The sequence below is a fragment of the Pristiophorus japonicus genome, chromosome 30 (genome assembly GCF_044704955.1).
Source record: "Pristiophorus japonicus isolate sPriJap1 chromosome 30, sPriJap1.hap1, whole genome shotgun sequence".
NCBI lineage: Eukaryota > Metazoa > Chordata > Chondrichthyes > Pristiophoridae > Pristiophorus > Pristiophorus japonicus.
Genome location: NC_092006.1, coordinates 11,724,624 through 11,749,107, shown reverse-complemented (window position 1 = coordinate 11,749,107; position 24,484 = coordinate 11,724,624). Strand labels below are relative to the sequence as shown.

The 24,484-nt window shown below is 51.5% G+C and overlaps 2 protein-coding genes across 2 annotated transcripts in view; one reads left to right on the top strand and one right to left on the bottom strand.

Annotated features, from left to right (window-relative positions):
- The window catches only part of iqgap3 (IQ motif containing GTPase activating protein 3), a 153,352-nt gene extending 145,635 nt beyond the window's left edge, over window positions 1-7,717 (bottom strand). The window contains exon 1 of the mRNA XM_070868690.1: window positions 7,583-7,717. Coding sequence (XP_070724791.1) covers window positions 7,583-7,625 — 43 coding nt within the window. The 5' untranslated portion in view covers window positions 7,626-7,717. The remainder of the gene's footprint in view (window positions 1-7,582) is intronic.
- Window positions 7,718-8,028: 311 nt separating this feature from the next.
- The window catches only part of LOC139240264 (tetratricopeptide repeat protein 24), a 43,849-nt gene continuing 27,393 nt past the window's right edge, over window positions 8,029-24,484 (top strand). The window contains exons 1-2 of the mRNA XM_070868744.1: window positions 8,029-8,170; window positions 16,845-17,608. Of these exons, the coding sequence (XP_070724845.1) occupies window positions 16,867-17,608 (742 nt within the window). The 5' untranslated portion in view covers window positions 8,029-8,170; window positions 16,845-16,866. The remainder of the gene's footprint in view (window positions 8,171-16,844; window positions 17,609-24,484) is intronic.

Here is a 24,484-nt window from a genome sequence, read left to right as displayed (position 1 = left end):
TTTCTCCTCATCTCGGTCCTAAATGGCTTACCCCTTATCCGTAGACTGTGACCCCTGGTTCTGGACTTCCCCAACATCGGGAACATTCTTCCTGCCTCTAACCTGTCCAATCCCGTCAGAAATTTATATGTTTCTATGAGATCTCCTCTCATTCTTCTAAATTCCAGTGAATATAAGCCTAGTCAATCCAGTCTTTCTTCATATGTCAGTCCTGCCATCCCGGGAATCAGTCTGGTGAACCTTCGCTGCCTTCCCTCAATAGCAAGAATGTCTTTCCTCAGATTCGGAGACCAAAACTATACACAATATTCCAGGTGTGGCCTCACCAAGGCCCTGTACAACTGCAGTAAGCCCTCCCTGCTCCTATACTCAAATCCTCTTGCTATGAAGGCCAACATGCCATTTGCCTTCTTCAATGCCTGCTGTACCGGCATGCCAACTTTCAATGACTGATGTACCATGACACCCAGATCTCGTTGCACCTCCCCTTTTCCTAATCTGTTACCAGTCAGATAATATTCTGCCTTCCAGTTTTTGCCACCAAAGTGGATAACCTCACATTTATCTACATTATACTGCACCTGCCAAGCATTTGCCCACTCACCTAACCTGTCCAAGTCACCTTGTAGCCTCTTAGCATCCTCCTCACAGCTCACACTGCCACCCAGCTTAGTGTCATCTGCAAACTTGGAGATATTACATTCAATGCTGCAAAGTGACTTGGATAGGTTAGGTGAGTGGGCAAATGAATGGCAGATGAAGTATAACGAGACCTGGGTGTCATGGTACATCAGTCATTGAAGGTCGGCATGCAGGTACAGCAGGCGGTTAAGAAAGCAAATGGCATGCTGGCCTTCATAGCGAGGGGATTTGTGTACAGGGGCAGGGAGGTGTTGCTACAGTTGTACAGGGCCTTGGTGAGGCCACACCTGGAGTATTGTGTACAGTTTTGGTCTCCTAACTTGAGGAAGGACATTCTTGCTATTGAGGGAGTGCAGCAAAGATTCACCAGACTGATTCCCGGGATGGTGGGACTGACCTATCAAGAAAGACTGGATCAACTGGGCTTGTATTCACTGGAGTTCAGAAGAATGAGAGGGGACCTCATAGAAACGTTTAAAATTCTGACGGGTTAAGACAGGTTAGATGCAGGAAGAATGTTCCCAATGTTGGGGAAGTCCAGAACCAGGGGTCACAGTCTAAGGATAAGGGGTAAGCCATTTAGGACCGAGATGAGGAGAAACTTCTTCACCCAGAGAGTGGTGAACCTGTGGAATTCTCTACCACAGAAAGTAGTTGAGGCCAATTCACTAAATATATTCAAAAGGGAGTTAGATGAAGTCCTTACTACTCGGGGGATCAAGGGGTATGGCGAGAAAGCAGGAAGGGGGTACTAAAGTTTCATGTTCAGCCATGAACTCATTGAATGGCGGTGCAGGCTAGAAGGGCTGAATGGCCTGTTCCTGCACCTATTTTCTATGTTTCTATGTTTCATCTAAATCATTAATGTATATTGCAAATAGCTGGGGTCCCAGCACTGAACCTTGCGGTACCCCACTAGTCACTGCCTGCCTGAAAAGGACCCATTTATTCCTACTCTTTGCTTCCTGTCTGCCAACCAGTTCTCTATCCACGTCAATCCATTACCCCCAATACCATATGCTTTAATTTTGCACACTAATCTCTTGCGTGGGACCTTGTCAAAAGCCTTTTGAAAGTCCAAATACACCACATCCACTGGTTCTCTCTTGTCCACTATACTAGTTACATCCTCAAAATATTCTAGAAGATTTGTCAAGCATGATTTCCCTTTCATAAATCCATGCTGACTTCGACCAATTCTATCACTGCTTTCCAAATGCGCCGCTATTACATCTTTAATAAGTGATTCCAATATTTTCTCCACTGTCAGGCTAACCGGTCTATAATTCCCTGTTTTCTCTCTCCCTCCTCTTTTAAAAAGTCACAGATGGACAGACACTGGTTGAGGGAAAGGGTGGGTGGGGAGTCTGTTTTGCCGCAAGCTCCTTCTGCTACCTGCACTTGTTTTCTGCATGCTCTCGGCGACGAGACTCAAAGTGCTCAGCGCCCTCCCGGATGCTCTTCCTTCACTTAGTGCGGTCTTTGGCCAGGGATTCCCAGGTGTCGGTGGGGATGTTGCACTTTATCAAGGAGGCTTTGAGGGTATCCTTGAAACGTTTCCTCTGCCCACCTGGGGCTCGCTTGCCATGTAAGAGTAGAGCGCTTGCTTTGGGAGTCTCGTGTCGGACATGCGGACAATGTGGCCCGCCCAACGGAGCTGGTCGAGTGTGGTCAGTGCTTCGATGCTAGGGATGTTGGCTTGATCGAAAGCACTGACATTGGTGCATCTATTCTCCCAGGGGATTTGCAGGATCTTGCGGAGACATCATCAGTGGTATGTTATATATGCAGACTATAAATATATTCTCTGTGTAGTCACTGTGTAGTTGCATAAGATGGAGACTTGTTTACCTGATGTACTATCACTAAGGTTTACACTGTGTATATACTATGCTGGCACCAATAGAGGGTGCAACTGGTGGAGACCTGCCCTGGTGGCAAGGGCTGTATAAAAGGAGAGCCACCATGCGACTGCCTCACTCTGGAGTTACGAGTAAAGGACTAAGGTCACTGCAGTTTGAGTACAACACATTGCCTCTTGGAGTCATTCATAAGTATACAACGATCATTATAGTATTTCTCCAGCGATTTAAGGTGTCTACAAAAAGTACTTCATTGGCTGTAAAATTATTTGGGACGTCCTGAGGTTGTGAAAGGTGCTTTAGAAATAAAAGTATTTCTTTCTTCTATTCCTTATTCCCCAACGTGTTTATCTAACTTCCCCTTAAATGCAGCGATACTATTCGCCTCAACCACTTCCTATGGTAGCAAGTTCCACATTCTCACCACTCTCTGGGGGAAGAAGTTTCTCCTGAATTCCTTACTGGATTTATTAATTAGTGACTGTTTTATATTGATAGCCCCTAGTTCTGGTCTCCCCCACAAGTGGAAACATCTTCTCAATGTCTGAAAGCGTATACTTGCTGAGAACGGATACTGAGACCACCCAAGTGTGCCGTGACTGAAGTGTGGTGTAGTTCAGTACTTTAGAAGGGAGCAGCAGGTTGTGAAGACTCGTAAAAAGGGGTGGCGGGGTTTATAGTCTGTCAGATGCACTTTTAAAAAAACAAAACGAGGAAGACTCTTTGCAAATGAACGGGATTTGGCAGGTATGCACTAATTTACAAGAAACACAAAACGATAAATTATGAATTAGCCATTTCAATGAATTCCTCTTTACGCAAGGGGTGCACAAAGAAACGGCTTGTTTGAAATGATTCCCCAATCCCTTACTGGAATTAGCAGCCGAGAGTTGAAGTTACTGAACTTGACCAAACACAGAGGCCTCAAACACTTCCCTATCCCTAAAACAAAATCAGATATTTGACGCTTGCCAAAAGCCAATGTTTACACACTGGGGGTGGAGTGGGACTGCCCATTAATCACAATGCGAAGCTTTGTGAAAGAGCGACAGACATTGCAAGAACTATAAACGAAAGAAATAATCAACTTTTCAAATCTGAGGAAAATGCAAACACAGGTCTGGAAATTAATTTCAATTTTAAATCAGTACTTCAACAAAATAAACTATCTAGCACGTTGAATTTTTCCACAGATTATGAGGCGCGAGATACAAAATCATGTGCAATTTATTTGCTTCTGCTTCAGGTTCTGACAGCAATAGGCAACCTATGCATAGTATATTAAACATTTTACATCTGTGCACACTTAGGAACAAGGAGGAGGCCACTCAGCCCCTCAAGCCTCTTCTGCAATTTAATTAAATCATGGCTGGTCTGTACTGTATCTTACCTCCATCTACCCGCCTTGTTCTGAATCCCTTAATACCCTTACCCAACAAAAATCTATCCATCGGAGTCTTGAAAGCTCCAATTGGCCCCCAGCATCCAAAGCTTTTGGGGGGGGGGGGGGGAAAAAAAGAGTTCCAAATTTCCACGACCGTGTGTGTGAAGAAGTGCTTCCTGACATCACCCGTGAACAGCCTGGCTCTAATTTTAAGGTTCTGCCCCCTTGTTTTGGACTTACATTTATATAGCGCCTTTCACGACCACCAGCCGTCTCAAAGCGCTTTACAGCTTTTGAAGTGTGGTCACTGTTGTAATGTAGGAAATGTGGCAGCCAATTTGCTCCCACAAACAGCAATGTGATAATGACTAGATAAACTGTCGTTTTGTTATGTTGATTGAGGACACAGGGGATAACGCGCCTGCTCTTTTTCGAAATAGTGGCCATGGGATCTTTTACTTCCACTTAACGTCTCATCTGAAAGACGGCACCTCCGACAGTGCAGCACTCCCTCAGTACTGCCCCTCCGACAGTGCGACGCTCCCTCAGTACTGCCCCTCCGACAGTGCGGCGCTCCCTCAGTACTGTCCCTCCGACAGTGCGGCGCTCCCTCAGTACTGTCCCTCCGACAGTGCGGCGCTCCCTCAGTACTGTCCCTCCGACAGTGCGGCGCTCCCTCAGTACTGTCCCTCCGACAGTGCGGCGCTCCCTCAGTACTGTCCCTCCGACAGTGCGGCGCTCCCTCAGTACTGTCCCTCCGACAGTGCGGCGCTCCCTGAGCACTGCCGCTCCGACAGTGCGGCGCTCCCTGAGCACTGCCGCTCCGACAGTGCGGCGCTCCCTCAGTACTGCCCCTCCGACAGTGCGGCGCTCCCTCAGTACTGCCCCTCCGACAGTGCGGCGCTCCCTCAGTACTGCCCCTCCGACTGCGCGGCGCTCCCTCAGTACTGCCCCTCCGACAGTGCGGCGCTCCCTCAGTACTGCCCCTCCGACAGTGCGGCGCTCCGAGTACTGCTCCTCCGACAGTGCAGCGCTCCCTCAGTACTGCCCCTCCGACAGTGCGGCGCTCCCTCAATACTGCCCCTCCGACAGTGCAGCGCTCCCTCAGTACTGCTCCTCCGACAGTGCGGCGCTCCCTCAATACTGCCCCTCCGACAGTGCAGCGCTCCCTCAGTACTGCCCCTCCGACAGTGCAGCGCTCCGAGTACTGCTCCTCCGACAGTGCAGCGCTCCCTCAGTATGGCGCTCCCTCAATACTGCCCCTCTGACAATGCGGCGCTCCCTCAGTACTGCCCCTCCGACAGTGCGGCGCTCCCTCAGTACTGCCCCTCCGACAGTGCGCCACTCCCTCAGTACCGCCCCTCCGACAGTGCGCCACTCCCTCAGTACCGCCCATCCGACAGTGGCCACTCCCTCGGCACTGCACTGTAGTGTCAGCCTCGATTATGGGCTCAAGACTCTGGCGGGGATCGAACCCACTACCTGCTGACTGGAAGGAGGGTGCGACCACTGAGGCACAGCACGACAGAGGAGAAAGTTCTGTCAGCCAAGCCCGCAGTCCTGAAACCTGTCAGAAAAGGCAACATCAGAAGATGAGGGTGGCCATTCGGCCCATCTCAATTCATTCATCCAGAGGGACCCTGCACTTGAAAAAAAAAACACCAGGACACATTAATAAAAATAATAAATTCCTTCCGAAGCTTATTACAATGTTACAGCTGGGAGGCAGCGAGATGAACCGCTGCCTGAAAGGGCGGTGGAAGTAGATTCAATTGTAACTTTTAAAATTGGATAAATAAGTGAAGGGGAAAAAAATTGCAGGGCTGTGGGGAAAGAGCGGGGGGGGGAGGGGGGAGTGGGACTGATTTGATTGCTCTTTCAAAGAGCCGGCACAGACTCGATGGGCCGAACGGCCTCTTTCTGTGCTGTCCAATTCCACGATTACACTTGGCTCCAAGTACAGCATCCCTTCTTCTTGGGCGGACGGGTCCCTCAGAGTGGAGGATGACTTAAAAGTGCACAGTTTTTTTAACCAATAAGGGAATAAGGGGTTATGGGGAGCGGGCAGGGAAGTGGATCCGAATCCATGATCGGCTCAGCCATGATCGTATGAAATGGCTTGATGGGCCGTATGGCCGACTCCTGTTCCTTATGTTTAAGCGTACTTGTTTCTTAAATAATGCCAAGGTTTGTTTTTTTGTCTTCAGTGCTGTGTCTTAATGTTTATCCCATGTGCTTTCCTTACCGGTGACCACATTTCAGAAACAATTTAATTTAATTGGCTGCAGAGTGCTTTGAGAAACGTCTGCGCACATACAGAGGCTGCACTTCAGGACATAGTCGATGTATTTACTGAGGCATACAAAAGCATGGGCCTTACGCTAAACATCGGTAAGACAAAGGTCTTCCACCAGGCTGTCCTCGCCGCACAGCACTGTCCCCCCCCAAAGTCATCAAGATCCGCGGCGCAGCCCTGGACAACGTGGACCATTTCCCTAACCTCGGGAGCCTCCTATCAACAAGAGCAGATATCGACGACAAGATCCAACACAGCCTCCAGTGCGCCAGTGCTGCCTTTGACCGCCTGAGGAAAAGAGTGTTTGAACCCAGGCCCTCAAACCTACCACCAAGCTCATGGTCTACAGGGCTGTAGTGATACCCACCCTCCTGTATGGCTCAGATACATGGACCATGTACAGTAGACACCTCAAGTTGCTGAAGAAATACCACCAACGATGTCTCCACAAGATCCTGCAAATCCCCTGGGAGGACAGACGCACCAACGTTAGCGTCCTCGACCAGGCCAACATCCCCAGCATCGAAGCACTGACCACACTCGACCAGCTCCGCTGGGCGGGGCCACATTGTCCACATGCCCCCGACACGAGACTCCCAAAGCAAGCGCTCGACTCGGAACTCCTTCACGGGCAAACGAGCCAAAGGTGGGCAGAGGAGACGTTACAAGGGACCACCCTCAAAGCCTCCCTGATAAAGTGCAACATCCCCACCGACACCTGGGAGTCCCTGGGCCCAAAGACCAGTCCGCCCTAAGTGGAGGAAGTGCATCCGGGAGGGCGCTGAGCACCTCGAGTCTCGTCGCCGAGAGCGTGCAGAAACCAAGCGCAGGCAGCGGAAGGAGCGTGCGGCAAACCAGTCCCACCCTCCCCTTCCCTCAACCACTGTCTGTCCCACCTGTGACAGGGACTGTGGCTCTCGTATTGGACTGTTCAGCCACCTGAGGACTCACTTCGGGATTGGAAGCAAGTCTTCCTCCATTCCGAGGGGCTGCCTGTGATGATGATGATGATGTTTAAGCATAACTTGTTTCTTAAATAATGCCAAGGTTTGGTTTGTTTTTGCCCCCAGTGTTGTGTCTTAAGGTTTATCCTGACAACAGTGACCACACTTCCGAAGCGACTTCAGTGGCTGCAGAGCGCTTTGGGTGAACGTCCTGAGGCTGTGACAGGCGCTATGTAAATGCAAGTCGGTTCTTTCTATCCCGGGCTAGTCCGGGAGAGAGTTGGCAACCCCTTCTTGGACCCACCAGCAGTTGAAGTTGTTCATCCGAAAGTAGCACTGACGGCGGCTTCTGCTATCTGATTCCCCCACAACAATAACTAAAATTATCCATAATAATAATAATTTGTGTCAGACAGAAATAAAGTAAATGAGGGAAATCTGCATTTCTACTCACAGCCGCACTGGCGTTTCCCGCCCGCGTCCGCCTCGCTCGCCATCGCTCCTCCTCAGAATTTTATTGAATGAGTTTTTTCCCTCTCTCGTTTCTTTAAAACGGAATTCTCCTCACAATCTCTCACTCGAGCTCCTGCCGCCGCCGCCGCCGCCTCTGAATGTCCCGCCGAAACGCCCAACGGCCATTCCCACCAAGCCGCGCGGGGCCGCCGGGAGTTGTAGTTCGGACGGCCCCCGCCCCGCCGTTGCCGGAAACGGCCGGGCGGGGAGGCGGCGGACTACATCTCCCGAGGTGCACCGCGCGCCCAAGCAGCGCGCCGGTGCGGATTGGTTGGCCGCGTCGATCGAGGCGGAATGGCCAGCCTTCCACCACCACCACCACCACCACCGCCAGCCCAAGGTGGGCGGAGCCTGTCACCATGGCAACGGCGGGACAAAAGAGGGACATAGTTGGAACTGGACACCTTGGAGCCATTAACACAGCCAGACTTCTCTTGCACACATGGCAACAAAAAACATGTTTTAATTCATTTTGATGTCACAGATGAAGGAAAAGCCAACACAAGTTGCAGAATTCTGTCTTTCTGAGGTAAGGCAGCAGAAAGCAATTCTTGACTGTTTCTTTTTCAGGCTGGAATGAATGAAAGAAAGAATTTGCATTTCTATAGCACCTTTCACATCCCTCAGGATGTCCCAAACCCCTTGACAGCCAATTAAGTACTTTTTTTTGACGTGTGCTCACTGTTGTATTGTGGGAAACGCGGCAGCCAATTCGCACACAGCAAGCTCCCACAGACAGCAATGTGATAATGACCAGATCACATCTGTTTTCGTGATGTTTATCGAGGGATAAATATTGGGCCCAGGACACCGGGGAGAACTCCCCTGCTTTTCTTCCAATAGTGGCCCCGGGATCTTTTACATCCACCCGAGGGGGCAAACGGGGCCTCGGTTTAATGTCTCATCCAAAAGTGCAACCTCAATACTGCCCCTCCAACAGTGCGGGGCTCCCTCAGTACTGCCCTCCAACAGTGCGACGCTCCCTCAGTACTGCCCTCCCGACAGTGCGGCGCTCCCTCAGTACTGCCCCTCCCACAGTGCGGTGCTCCCTCAGTGCTGCCCCTCCGACAGTGCGGCGCTCCCTCAGTACTGCCCCTCCCACAGTGCGGCGCTCCCTCAGTGCTGCCCCTCCGACAGTGCGGCGTTCCCTCAGTGCTGCCCCTCCGACAGTGCGATGCTCCCTCAGTACCACCCCTCCGACAGTGCGGGGCTCCCTCAGTGCTGCCCCTCCGACAGTGCGGGGCTCCCTCAGTGCTGCCCCTCCGACAGTGCAGTGCTCCCTCAGTACCGCCCCTCCGGCAGTGCGGCGCTCCCTCAGTACCGCCCCTCCGGCAGTGCGGCGCTCGATAGAAACATAGAAACATAGAAAATAGGTGGAGGAGTAGGCCATTCGGCCCTTTGAGCCTGCACCACCATTCAATAAGATCATGGCTGATCCTTCACCTCAGTACCCCTTTCCTGCTTTCTCTCCATACTCCTTGATCCCTTTAGCTGTAAGGGCTATATCTAACTCCCTCTTGAATATATCCAATGAACTGGCATCAACAACTCTCTGCGGCAGGGAATTCCACAGGTTAACAACTGTGAAGAAGTTTCTCCTTATCTCAGTCCTAAATGGCCTACCCCTGATCCTAAGACTGTGTCCCCTGGTTCCGGACTTCCCCAACATCGGGAACATTCTTCCCGCATCTAACCTGTCCTGTCCCGTCAGAATTTTATACGTTTCTATGAGATCCCTTCTCATCCTTCTCAACTCCAGTGTATAAAGGCCCAGTTGATCCAATCTCTCTTCATATGTCAGTCCAGCCATCCCTGGAATCAGTCTGGTGAACCTTCGCTGCACTCCCTCAATAGCAAGAACGTCCTTCCTCAGATTAGGAGACCAAAACTGAACACAATATTCCAGGTGAGGCCTCACCAAGGCCCTGTACAACTGTAGTAAGACCTCCCTGCCCCTATACTCAAATCCCCTCGCTATGAAGGCCAACATGCCATTTGCCTTCTTCACCGCCTGCTGTATCTGCATGCCAACTTTCAATGACTGATGAACCATGACACCCAGGTCTCATTGCACCTCCCCTTGTCCTAATCTGCCGCCATTCAGATAATATTCTGCCTTCGTGTTTTTGCCACCAAAGTGGATAACCTCACATTTATCCACATTATACTGCATCTGCCATGCATTTGCCCACTCGCCTAACCTGTCCAAGTCACCCTGCAGCCTCTGAGCATCCTCTTCACAGCTCACACTGTCACCCAGCTTAGTGTCATCTGCAAACTTGAAGATATTACACTCAATTCCTTCATCTGAATCATTAATGTATATTGTAAAGAGCTGGGGTTCCAGCACTGAGCCCTGCGGCACTCCACTAGTCACTGCCTCCCATTCCGAAAAGGACCCGTTTATCCCAACTCTCTGCTTCCTGTCTGACAGTGCGGCGCTCCCTCAGTTCCGCCCCTCCGACAGTGCGGCGCTCCCTCAGTACTGCCCCTCTGACAGTGCGGTGCTCACTCAGTACTGCCCCTCTGACAGTGCGGTGCTCCCTCAGTACTGCCGCCATGACAGTGCGGCGCTCCCTCAGTACTGCCCCTCTGACAGTGCGGTGCTCACTCAGTACTGCCCCTCTGACAGTGCGGTGCTCCCTCAGTACTGCCGCCATGACAGTGTGACTTTCCCTTAGTACTGCCCCTCTGACAGTGCGACGCTCCCTCAGTACTGCAGTGAGAGTTTTGGACTGGAGTATAGGCTCCTCCCGAACCCCTCGATTAGATTCCAGCCTGCAACTCACTCCGGGGTATCTGTTACTCTGTATAAACACCCTCAGTGGAACAAGTGCTATACCAGTGGATGGAATTCCAGTTGTCAATCCCTGTGTTGCCCCCTAACACAATACACAGTGTTGTGTACCAGTAACAGGGATTAACATGTTGAGCAGAATGACTTTCTCCATCCCCTTATGAATGGAATATTCCATGGCCTACGTCCACAGACCATCGTGTCTGCTGCCGATGGGCCGAATGGCCTTCTGTGCTGTGTTCCTTGAAGGCTGCACAGAGTGACTCCACTATATCCCGGCCGGAATAGAGATAGTTGGGTAATCACCCCGTCACTTACTCCGAGAGGCCGCACTGCTGTGAGTGACTGGGAGTCATTTTATGCAGCTCATTTGTATAACTCCCCTCCCCTCATTGCATTTTTCTGGGAAAAATTTACCCTGCTTTTATCAGGAGACATTGCTGCAATTTCAGTCGCATTTTGTTTGCAGAGACTCTGTTTAAATAGATTCTGTGGACTGTTTGCTATAGTTCGTCGAGACTTTGTTTAAATAGATTCTGTAGACTGTTTGCTGTAGTTCTTGGAGACCTGGGAGTGGAGGAAGTGCATCCAGGAGGGCGCTGAGCTCCTCGAGTCTCGTCGCCAAGAGCATGCAGAAATCAAGCGCAGGCAGCGGAAAGAGTGTGCGGCAAACCAGTCCCACCCACCGTTTCCCTCAACGACTATTTGTCCCACTTGTGACGGGGATTGTGGTTCCCGTATTGGACTGCACAACAAGAACTCATGTTAAGAGTGGAAACAAGTCTTCCTCGATTCCGAGGGACTGCCGATGACGATGATCTTGGGACTCTTTAAATAGATTCTGTAGACTGTTTGCTGTGGTTCGTCGAGACTTTGTTTAAATAGATTCTGTAGACTGTTTGCTGTAGTTCGTAGAGACTCTGGGCCGAAATTGCACTCAGCAGGAAATTGGGGCGGGCACGTTGAATTAACCGGAAGTTTACCGCCCGGTGGGAGTCAGAGGCAAGAGATGGACAATTGGGCTCTTTAACTCTGACACCACCTTCCAGCATGTTGGGACCGCTGTTTGAGGTGGCGTAGGGGCGGGTTTGCGAGGAACAGGGCAGAGTCCGTCAGCGTCCGTGCCGTGTCGCGCTGACGTGTCGCAAAGCCCCGCCCCTTCACTTACAGTGGAGGAGCACTGTGAGGCTAACGTGGACCACCCCAAGACAGGGTGCCGGGCCCGCCTGTTGGTGGCCCGTGCGAACCAGCGGTGGCCATTGTCGGGCCGACAAATTCAAACAAAATGGCTGCCGCGCGGTGCGCCCTTGCCTTTAAGGGCAGCCACACCGCTCAGCCACTGGCAGCTTCCAGCTCCCGCGGGGCAATTTTCCCCGCGGGGTCGTTGCGCCGGGGTGGGAACACTGGGCGCATCGGAAACCAGTTTCCGTGGTAACGGGCCTTAAAGAAGGGGGCACTTTCCCCCCCCCCCTCTGTTTAACTACACTTTGAACTGCTGTAGTTCATCGAGACTTTGTTTAATACTGCGTGCAGTTTTGGTTTCCATATTTGCGAAAGGATATACTTGCTTTGGAGGCAGTTCAGAGAAGGTTCACTCGGTTGATTCCAGAGATGAGGGGGTTGACTTACGAGGACAGGTTGAGAAGCTTTGGCCTCTACTCATTGGAATTCAGAAGAATGAGAGGTGATCTTATCGAAACTTATAAGATAATGAGGGGGTTTGACAAGGTGGATGCAGAGAGGATGTTTCCACTGATGGGGGAGACTAGAACTAGGGGGCATGATCTTAGAATAAGGGGCTGCTCATTTAAAACTGAGATGAGGAGAAATTTCTTTTCTCAGAGGGTTGTAAATCTGTGGAATTCGCTGCCTCAGAGAGCTGTGGAAGCTGGGACATTGAATAAATTTAAGACAGAGATAGACAGTTTCTTAAACAAGGGGTTATGGGGAGCGGGCAGGGAAGTGGACCTGAGTCCATGATCGGATCAGCCATGATCGTATTAAATGACGGAGCAGGCTCAAGGGGCCGTATGGCCGACTCCTGCCCCTATTTCTTATGTTCTTAAATAGACTCGGTAGACTGTTAGCTGTAGTGCCCTGTTTAAACAGACTGTTTGCTGAGTAAACCGACTCTTTTGCCGTAAAATGCACTTCTTCCTGTGAGTCCTGCCGTAAGCCCCGCCCCGCCTGCAACTCATTGGCTGGCACAGTGACCCTCAGTGTTTGCGGGTGGGGTAATGACCAGCTCGAGGCTTCTGCTCAGCAACAGGGCAGGTTGGCAGTATAGGATCCGCTGGGCGGGCCACATTGTCCACATGCCAGACACGAGACTCCCAAAGCGAGCGCTCTACTTGGAACTCCTTCATGGCAAGCGAGCCAAAGGTAGGCAGAGGAAATGTTACAAGGGACATCCTCAAAGCCTCCCTGATAAAGTGCAACATCCCCACCGACACCTGGGAGTCCCTGGCCAAAGACCAGTCCGCCCTAAGTGGAGGAAGTGCATCCGGGAGGGCGCTGAGCACCTCGAGTCTCGTCGCCAAGAGCATGCAGAAACCAAGCACAGGCAGCGGCAAACCTGTCCCACCCTCCCTTTCCCTCAACGACTATCTGTCCCACCTGTGACAGAGACTGTGGTTCTCGTATTGGACTGTTCAGTCACCTGCTAAGGGTGGAAGCAAGTCTTCCTCGATTCTGAGGGACTGTCTATGATGATGATGAGTATAGGTCTCCAGGAATCTCCAAACAACCCAAGCGCTTGTCGCCACTGTAGTTATTGAGCTTGCTGCAGCCTCGGTGATGAAGGTCAGCGTCGAGGAGGCTGCTATTCAGCCGCTTGTAAGTTGAAATAGAAGCAGCCCTCTATTACTCTGAAAGAATCTTCGCCCCCTTTAACAACTCCGGACGTCCCAAAGCCCTTTACACCAATGAAGTACTTTTTGAAGTGTGGTCACTGTTACAATGTTCAGATTTCTGTTTGTGGGAGCTTCCTGTGCGCAAATTGGCTGCCGCGTTTCCTACGTTACAACTGTGACCACTCTTCAAAAAAGTACTTGATTGGCTGTAAAGCCCCAGGCACTGTATCCAAAACTCGACAGCCCGTGTCCTAACTTGCACCGAGTCCCGCTGACCCATCACACTCTGTGCTCGCTGACCTTCATTGGCTTCCGGTTAACATAAGAACTTAAGAAATAGGAGCAGGAGAAGGCCATACGGCCCCTCGAGCCTGCTCCACCATTTAATACGATCATGGCTGATCTGATCATGGACTCCGCTCCACTTCCCTTCCCGCTCCCCATAACCCCTTATTCCCTTATCGGTTAAGAAACTGTCTATTTCTGTCTTAAATTTATTCAATGTCCCAGCTTCCACAGCTCTCTGAGGCAGTGAATTCCACAGATTTGCAACCCTCTGAGAAAATACATTTCTCCTCATCTCAGTTTTAAATGGGCGGCTCCTTATTCTAAGATTATGCCCCCTAGTTCTAGTCTCCCCCATCAGTGGAAACATTCTCTCTGCATCCACCTTGTCAAGCCCCCTCATAATCTTATACGTTTCGATAAGATCACCTCTCAATCTTTTGAATTCCAGTGAGTAGAGACCCATCCTCCTCAACCTTTCCTCAGAAGTCAAACCCCTCATTTCCGGAATCAACCGAGTGAACCTTCTCTAAACTGCCTCCAAAGCAAGTATATCCTTTCGTAAATATGGAAACCAAAACTGCACGCAGTACTCCAGGTGTGGCCTCACCAATACCCTGTATAACTGTAGCAAAACTTCCCTGCTTTTATACTCTATCCCCTTTGCAATAAAGGCCAAGATTCCATTGGCCTTCCTGATCACTTGCTGTACCTGCATACTATCCTTTTGTGCTTCATGCACAAGTATCCCCAAGGACGCCTCGATTTCAAAATTCTCATCCTTGTTTTCAAATCCCTCCATGGTCTCACCCCTCCCTATCTCTGTAATCTCCACCTCCCCACGCCCGAGATGTCTGCGCTCCTCTAATTCTGCCCTCTTGAGCATCCCTGATTATAATCGCTCCACCACTGGTGGCTGTGCCTTCTGTTTCCTAGGCCCCAAGCTCTGGAACTCCCTCCCTAAATCTCTCCACCTCTCTACCTCTCTTTCCTGCTTCAAGACATAAGAAATAAGAGCAGGAGTCGGCCATTCGGCCCCTCGAGCCTGCTGCGCTGATCTAATCTGATCTGATCGTGGCCTCAACTCCACTTCCTTGCCCGCTCCCTGCTTATCAATCAAGAATCTGTCTTACTCCACCTTAAATACATTCAGTGACCCAGGCTCCACAGCTCTCTGGGGCAGAGAATGCCAAAGATTCACCCACCCTCTGAGAGGAGAAATTCCTCCTCATCTCTGTTTTAAATGGGCGACTCCTTATTCTGAAACTATGCCCCCTAGTTCTAGATTCCCCCATGAGAGGAAACATCCTCTCTGCATCCACCCTGTCCAGCCCCCTCAGAATCTTACACATTTCAATACGATCACCTCTCATTCTTCTAAACTCCAATGAGTACAGGCCCAACCTGCTCAACCTTCATCTCATGAATCAACCGAGTGAACCTTCTCTGAACTGCCTCTAAGAAACAAGTTGTTTCGTTAAGATCTGTACTTGGAGGGGAAATGTTCTGTCCGTTCTCAGTAGGCCTCGATTTCAAAATTCTCACCCTTGTTTACAAATCCCTGCATGTCCCTCGCCGCCTCCCTATCTCTGTAATCTCCTCCAGCCCCTACATCCCTCCCTATCTCTGTAATCTCCTCCAGCCCCTACACCCCTCCCTATCTCTGTAACCTCCTCCAGCCCCTACACCCCTCCCTATCTCTGTAACTTCCTCCAGCCCCTACACCCCTCCCTATCTCTGTAACTTCCTCCAGCCCCTACACCCCTCTCTATCTCTGTAAATTCCTCCAACCCCTACACCCCTCTCTATCTCTGTAAATTCCTCCAGCCCCTACACCCCTCCCTATCTCTGTAACTTACTCCAGCCCCCACACACCTCCCTATCTCTGAAATCTCCTCCAGCCCCGACACCCCTCCCTATCTCTGTAACTTCCTCCAGCCCGTACACCCCTCCCTATCTCTGTAATCTCCTCCAGCCCCACAACCCCACCGAGATGTCTGCGCTCCTCTAATTCTGCCCTCTTGAACATCCCTGATTATAATCGCTCCACCATCGATGACCGTGCCTTCGAAGAGTTGCCTGGGCCCCAAGCTCTGGAACTCCCTCCCTAAACCTCTCCGCCTCTCTACCTCTCTTTCCTCCATTGAAGACACTCCTTGAAACCTGCGTTAATTTGTACTTGTGTGGCTCCGTGTAATCAGTGTAATGATGCAAAAGACTTGTTGCTGTAAACTGCCTCAGGTGTAAACCTGATCCAACTTTATCTGCTCCCAAAGTAACCTGCATGACATGGTACCCGCACTTATAGACCAGTGACTGCGCACACGCGGGTACAGCCCGATGACCTCCGACAGTGGCGCCCCCCTGGTGCCCCAAGCATAAATACATAACACTCTGTGTCAAATTTGTAATCATCATCATCATCATAGGCAGTCCCTCGGAATCGAGGAAGACTTGCTTCCACTCTTAACATGAGTCCTTAGGTGGCTGAACAGTCCAATACGAGAACCACAGTCCCTGTCACAGATGGGACAGACAGTGGTTGAGGGAAGGGGAGGGTGGGACTGGTTTGCCACACGCTCCTTCCGCTGCCTGCGCTTGGTTTCTGCACGCTCTCGGCAACGAGACTCGAGGTGCTCAGCGCCCTCCCGGATGCACTTCCTCCACTTAGGGCCGACTGGTCTTTGGGCCAGGGACTCCCAGGTGTCGGTGGGGATGTCGCACTTTATCAGGGAGGCTTTGAGGGTGACCCTTGTAACGTTTCCTCTGCCCACCTTTGGCTCGTTTGCCCGTGAAGGAGTTCCGAGTAGAGCGCTTGCTTTGGGAGTCTCATGTCAGGCATGCGAACGATGTGGCCCGCCTAGCGGAGCTGGTCGAGTGTGGTCAGTGCTTCGATGCTGGGGATGTTGGCCTGGTCGAGGACGCTAACGTTGGTGCGTCTGTCCTCCCAGGGGATTTGTAGGATCTTGCGGAGACAGCGTTGGTGGTATTTCTCCACCGACTTGAGGTGTGCACTGTACATGGTCCATATCTCTGAGCCATACATGAGGGCGGTTATCACTACAGCCCTGTAGGCCATGAGCTTGGTGGCAGATTTAAGGGCCTGGTCTTTGAACACTCTGTTCCTCATAATACTCCTGTGAAGCGCCTTGGGACGTTTCACTGCGTTAAAGGCGCTATATAAATACAAGTTGTTGTTGTTGTTGTATAAATGCAAGTTTCTTTAAGATCTGTACTTGGGGAATTAATGTTCTGTCCGCTCTCGGTAGGATCAGTCCAGGACGCCGGGCGATGGCTTCTGAAGTGGCGAGTCCAACCGAGCCCCCGTGCGCAGGCCCAGCCCAGCTCGAAACGAAGAAGAAGAGGAAGAAGAAGAATGGGAGCGAGGTGGCAGAAAGGGAACAGGATCCACTGGAGGTCCAGGCCGAGATCGAGAGCCTCACCAGAGCGGGGAGCCAGGCTCTGGCCCAGGAGCGTGGCGAGGAGGCGCTGGGCGCCTTCAAGAAGGCCTTCTTGATCTCGCTGGAGGCCCGGGAGCCAGGGGTGCGAAGGGCCTGCGCCTTCAACCTGGGTGCGGCCTACGTGGCCTCAGGCAGGCCCGGGAAAGGCCAGGATTTCCTGCTGAGGTCGCAGCCGGCCGAGGGCAGCGAGAGGCCGGGCGACCTGCACTTCAACCTGGGCCTGGCCCGCGAGGGGCTGGGGGACCCCGAGGGGGCGGCCGAGCACTACCGGCAGGCCCTGGCCTGCTACCGGAGCCAGGGAGGGGCCGCCCCGGCCGGGGAGGAGGCCGACGCCCTCGCCAAGCTGGCCGGCTGCCGGGCCCAGGCCGGCGAGGATGCTCAGGCGGCCGGGGGCTACCGCCGGGCGGGGCAGGCCTACCGGCGGGCGGGAAATCCCGGCCTGGCCGCCATGGCCCTCAGCCGGGCCGCCGGCCACATGCTGCAGTGCCGGCAGTTTGGCGCCGCCGAGATCGCCGAGGTGCTCAACGAGTGCCGCACCGTCTGTGGCCACGTCCAGCACAAGGACCTGCTCGGTGAGTGCCCGACGTCTGTCACCTTTCAGAGAAATCACAGAAATTTACAGCGCGGAAGGAGGCCATTTCGGCCCATCGTGTCCGCCCCGGCCAACAAAGAGCCACCCAGCCTAATCCCACTTTCCCGCTCTCGGTCCGTAGCCCTGTAGGTTACGGCACATCAAGTGCACATCCAGGTACTTTTTAAATGTGGTGAGGGTTTCTGCCTCTACCACCCTTTCAGGCAGTGAGTTCCACCCCAGACCCCCACCACCCTCTGAGTGAAGGCATTTCCCCTCTAAACCTCCCCCCAATTACTTTAACTCTGTGGCCCCTGGTTGTTGACCTCTCTGCTAAGGGAAGTAGGTCCGTCCTATCCACTCCATCTCGGCCCCTCATAATTTTATACAGCTCAATTAAATCTCCCCTCAGCCTCCTCTGGGCCAAAGAAAACAATGCCAGCCTATCCAATCTTTCCTCATCGCTAAAATCCAACAGTCCCGGCTGCATCCTCGTAAATCTCCTCTGTCCCCTCTAGAGCAATCACACCTTTCCTGTAAGTGTCTCTTGTGTCTGGTGTCAGAAAGAAAGAATGACTTGTATTTGTATCGCGCCGTTCCTCGACCTCAGGACATCCCAAAGCGCTGTTGTAATGTGGGAACCGCGGCAGCCAAATTGCACACAGCAAGCTCCCACAAAGTATTGGCCCCCCCCCCCTGCAAGATACCGGGGAGAATTCCCCCTGATTTTCTTCCAATAGTGGCCGTGGGATCTTATACTTCCAGAGGGCAGACGGGGCCTCGGTTTGACGTCTTATCCGAAAGACACCCTACCTTGCCAGCAGTGTGCTGACATCTGCTGTTTACGCACAGACTGAGTGAAAACCTGCCATTTAAAAGTCGATTATAGGAACAGGAGAAGGCCATTGAACACCTTGAGCCTGTTCCGCCATTCAGTGAGATCAGGGGAGGCGTGGGTACGGGGTCAGGGGACCAGGGGCAGCACGGGCCCAGCCCACACTGTGAGATATGTGGGCGCACTGGGTCCGTGCAGCAGAGCTGGTCTCCAGTCGTCCTGGTTAACCCTTGCCACTGGACCAAGCCCTCGCTCTGTCAAGCCCCGTGTGGTGGCTGGTGTGCAACGGTCACCCCACGTTAAAAAAATCCACCTTCAGGATGTAGTTCGGGGACCCGGAATATTAGGTCCTTCATCGAAACACCTGCGAACTCATCCCTTTTTGGCGTGGAAGCAAGTCATCCTTGCTTCGAGGGACTGCCTATGATGATGATGAGGCTGATCTGCAGCTGAGCTCCATATACCCGCCTTCGGCCTGTCTCCCTTTGGTTAACAAAAATCCATCAATCTCAGAATAAAAATTAACAATTGACCCATCAACGGCTGTTTACGGAAGTGAGTTCCAAACTTCTACCACCCTTTGTGTGTAGAAATTTTTCCTAACTTCCCCCCTGAACGGTCTGGCTCTAATTTTTAGATTTGCGCTCTCACCCTAGACTCCCCAATGAGCGGAAATAATTTCTCTCTATCTACCCTATCTGTTCCGTTTAATATCTTGCAAGCTTTGGTCAAATCACACCATAACCGTCTAAATTCCTGGGAATGCAACCCTCATTTGTGTAATCCCTCCTCGAAATTTAACCCTTGGAGTCCAGGTATCATTCTGATAAAACTGCACACCCTCCAAAGCCAATATATCCTTCCCTCAGGTGTGGTGCCCAGAACTGAAGGCAGTGCTCCAGGTGTGGTCTAAACAGAGCTTTGTATAGAATCACTTTTGCATAAACATTTATGCAATTTAAAATAAAAATGATGGGCTTCCCCCATGGTTTTTAAATTAGTTCACTGGATGTGGGCGTCGCTGACAAGGCCGGCATTTATTGCGCATCCCTAATTGCCCCTTGAGAAAATGATGCTGAGCCCCCTTCTTGAACCGCTGCAGTCCGTGTGGCGAAGGTGCTCCCACAGTGCTGTTAGGGAGGGAGTTCCAGGATTTTAACCCAGCGACGATGAAGGAACGGCCGATATATTTCCAAGTCAGGATGGTGTGTGATTTGGCGGGAAACTTGGAGGTGGTGGTGTTCCCATGCGCCTGCTGCCCTTGTCCTTCTAGGTGGTAGAGGTCACGGGTTTGGGAGGTGCTGCCGAAGAAGCCTTGGCGAGTTGCTGCAGTTCATCTTGTAGATGGTGGAGGGAGTGAGTGTTGAAGGTGGTGGGTGGTGTGTCGATCAAGCGGGCTGCTTTGTCCTGGATGGTGTTGAGCTTCTTGAGTGTTGTTGGAGCTGCAACTCATCCAGGCAAGTGGAGAGTGTTCCATCACACTCCTGACCTGTGCCTTGTAGATAGTGGAAAGGCTTTGGGGAGCAGGTGGGCAGAGGAAACGTTTCAAGGACACCCTCAAAGCCCCCTTAATTAAGTGCAACATCCCCATCGACACCTGGGCCCACGACTGCCCAAAGTGGAGGAAAAGAATCCGGGAGGCCACTGAGCACCTCAAGTCTCATCACCAAGAACAAGCAGAGACCAAGCATAGACAGCGGAAGGAGCGTGCATCAACCCGGGCTCCCCAGCCACCCTTTCCCTCAACCACTGACTGTCCCTCCTTCAGTACCCCTAACAGCAGGGAAGTCTTCCTACAATTACACAGGGTATTGGTGAGGCCACACCTGGAATACTACGTGCAGTTTTGGTTTCCATATTTACGAAAGGATAGTTCAGAGAAGGTTCACTCGGTTGATTCCGGGGATGAGGGGGTTGACTTATGAGGAAAGGTTGAGTAGATTGGGCCTCTACTCATTGGAATTCAGAAGAATGAGAGGTGATCTTATCAAAACATATAAGATTATGAGGGGTATTGACAAGGTGGATGCAGAGAGGATGTTTCCACTGATAGGGGAGACTAGAACTAGAGGGCATGATCTTAGAATAAGGGGCATCCCATTGAAAATTGAGATGAGGAGAAATTTCTTCTCTGAGGATTGTAAATCTGTGGAATTCGCTTCCTGAGAGCTGTAGAAGCTGGGATATTGAATAATATAGATTAAGACAGAAGTAGACAGTTTCTTAAACGATAAGGGGTTATGGGGAGTGGGCAGGGAAGTGGAGCTGAGTCCATGATCAGATCAGCCATTGAATGGCAGAGCAGGCTCGAGGGGCCGTATGGCCGGCTCCTGTTTCTATTTCTTATGTGACTGTAGGTCCCAAATTGGACTCTTCAGTCACCTGGGATCTCCCTTTTAGAGTGGAAGCAAGTCATCCTCGACTCCGAGGGACTGCCTATGAGGATGATTTGGGGAGTCAGGAGGTGAGACACTCGTCGCAGAATACCCAGCCGATGACCTGCTCTTGTTGCCGCAGTATTTATGTGGCTGGTCCAGTTAAGTTTATGGTCATTGATAACCCCTAGGATGTTGATGGTGGGGCATTCGGCGGTGGTAATGCCGTTGAATGTCAAGGGGCGGTGGTTAGACTCTCACTTGTTGGAGATGGTCATTGCCTGGCCCTTATGGGGTGCGAATGTTACCTACCACTTATCAGCCCAAGCCTGTATGTTGTCCAGGTCTTGCTGTATGTTGGGCATGGACTGCTCCATTATCCGAGGAGTTGCGAATGGCACTGAACACTGTGCAGTCATCAGCGAACGTCCCCACTTCTGACCTTATGATGGAGGGAAGGCCATTGATGAAGCAGCTGAAGATGGTTGGGCCTAGGACACTGCCCTGAGAGACTCCCATGATTGGTCTGTGAGGAGCTGATCCATGCACACACAGGGAATTTGATTCTGGCCTGGGCTGAGTTCTGTGAACTTGGCCATTGCCAGGGCAGGAGTGCTGCTGATCATTATCGCGTGGATAGTGACCCTTTCTCACCCCACCCCACCCTGCGGCCCTCCACACACATGTAATCTCCGGGGACAGGCAGAGAACAGAGAATAGCCAGAGCCAGTAAGGCAAAAATTTCCTCTCCGAACCCCTCCCGACGGTTCAAACAGTCCAGGAAATCACACTGACCATTCATAAGAACATAAGAAATAGGAGCAGGAGTCGGCCATTCGGCCCCTCGAGCCTGCTCCGCCATTCAATAAGATCGTGGCTGATCCAATCATGGACTCAGCTTCACTTCCCCGCCCGCTCCCCATAACCCCTTATCGTTTAAGAAACTGTCTATTTCTGTATTAAATTTATTCAGTGTTGCAGCTTCCACAGCTCTCTGAGGCAACAAATTCCACAGATTTACAACCCTCTGAGAGAAGAAATTTCTCCTCGTCTCAGTTTTAAATGGGTGGACCCTTATTCTAAGATTATGCCCCCTAGCTCTAGTCTCCCCCATCAGTGGAAACATCCTCTCTGCAGCCACCTTATCAAGCCCCCTCATCATCTGATACGTTTCGATAAGGTCACCTCTCATTTTTCTGAATTCCAATGAGTAGAGGCCCAACCTACTCAACCTTTCCTCATAAGTCAACCCCCTCATCCCCGAAATCAACCGAGTGAACCTTCTCTGAACTGCCTCCGAAGCAAGTATCTCCTTTCGTAAGTTAACTGTTAATCCACTTGCCTTCTGTACGATGCCATCAGAGTCGAATAGCCCCATGCTGCTCGTTTACCACCTTTCCACGGCCACTTGGGTGTGAAAGTCTCACCCATTCCTCACCTGTCAGCCTAGCCTGTTGGTGGACTCTTCGGACATGTGTGGCATCACAATCCAGTCTAATCAAGAAACAGTCCAGCTCCCTCATGAAGGTGTTCGGCTAGCCTGCACCCACTACACCACACATTCCAGAGGGCCAGCACTCTCTGGGAATAGAATCCAATCTGTTCCTACTTGTATGTTGTTTAAATGCATGTCCCCATGTTTCTCATAGACTCACACAGCACAGAAGGAGGTCATTGGGCCCATCGAGCCCGTGCTGTGCCGGCTCTGTGACAGAGCGATCCAATCAGTCCCACTCCCACCTGCTCTTTCCCCACAGCCCGGCACATTTCTCCCCTTCCAGTATTTACCCAATTCCCCCGTTTGAAAGTCCCGATTGAATCTGCTCCCACCGCCCTTTCAGGCAGCGCGTTCCCGATCACAACAACTCGCTGCGTCAAAACACATTCTCCCCATCTCCCCCTCTGGTTCCATCGCCGATTATCGTCAATCTGTGTCCCCCTGGTTACCGACCCTCCTGCCCCTGGGAACAGTTTCTCCTGATTTACTCCTCAAAACCCCTCGTGATTTTGAACACCTCTATTAAATCCCCTTAACCTTCTCTGCTCCAAGGAGAACAACCCCAGCTTCTCCAGTCTCTGCACGTCACTGAAGTCCCTCATCCCCTGGGACCATTCTGGTCAATCTCCTCCCCACCCTCCTCAAGGCCTTCACATCCTCCCTAAAGTGCGGTGCCCAGAATTGGACACAATACTATTTAAATGTATTATTTAAATTGTGATGGTTTGGGAAGTGTCGATGTACAGAGGGACCTGGATGTCCTTGTACACCAGTCATTGAAAGCAAACCTGCAGGTGCAGCAAGCAGTTAGGAAGGCAAGTGGCATGTTGGCCTTCATTGCAAGAGGGTTTGAGTACAGGAGCAAGGATGTCTTCCTACAGTTATATCGGGCCTTCGTGAGACCGCACCTGGAGTATTGTGTGCAGTTTTGGTCTCCTTACCTAAGAAAGGATACACTTGCTATAAGAGGGAGTGCAGCGTAGGTTCACCAGATTGATTCCTGGGATGGCAGGACTGTCGTATGAGGACAGATTGGGTCGACTAGGCCTGTATTCATGAGATTTTAGAAGAATGAGAGGGGATCTCATTGAAACGTATAAAATTCTGACGGGGCTGGACAGGCTGGATGCGGGGAGGATGTTTCCCCGGGGCTGGGAAGTCTAGAACAAGGGGTCACAGTCTCAGGATATGGGGTAGGAAATTTAGGACTGAGATGAGGAGAAATGTTTTCACTCCGAGGGTGGTGAACCTGTGGAATTCTCGACCACAGAAGGCTGTGGAGGCCAAGTCACTGAATATATTTAAGAGGGAGATTGATAGATTTCTAGACACAAAAGTGGTCAAGGGGTATGGGGAGAAAGCGGGAATATGGTGTTGAGATAGAGGATCAGCCATGATCATATTGAATAGCGGTGCACGCTCGAGGGGCCGAATGGCCTACTCCTGCTCCTATTTTCTATGTTTCTCTGTTACTCCAGCTGGGGCCTAAGCAGTGATTTATAAAGGGTTTAGCATCATCATCATAGGCAGAACCTCTGAATCGAGGAAGACTTGCTTCCACTCTTAATATGAGTCCTTTGGTGGCTGAACAGTCCAATACGAGAGCCACAGTCCCTGTCACAGGTGGGACAGACAGTGGTTGAGGAAAAGGCTGGGGAGCCTGGTTTGCTGCACGCTCCCTCCACTTAATTTCTGCACGCTCTCGGCGACGAGACCCGAGGTGCTCAGCGCCCTCCCAGATGCACTTCCTCCACTTGGGGCGATGTTTGGCCAGGGACTCCCAGCATAACTTCCTTGCTTTTGTATCTGCGCCTCTGTTTATAAAGACTGCTGTTGGTATTTTATACAAAGCGTGAGGTCTCAAGTGTGATGGGCTCCCTCAAAACTTTCATATAAATAAATAGCTTTGTACAGTGCATTCCGGGAGGGCGTTGAACTCTTCGAATCTCAACGCTACGAACGTGAAGAGGTCAGGTGTGCGGCAAACCAGTCCCACCCCCCTTCCCCCGACAAATGTCTGTCCCACCTGTGACAGGGTCTGTGGCTCTCGTATTGGACTGTTCAGCCAGCTGAGGACTCATTTTAAGAGTGGAAGCAAGTCTTCCTCAATTCCGAGGGACTGCCTGTGATGATGATGTATAGATCTGGGGCTGGACTTCCGTTTGGATT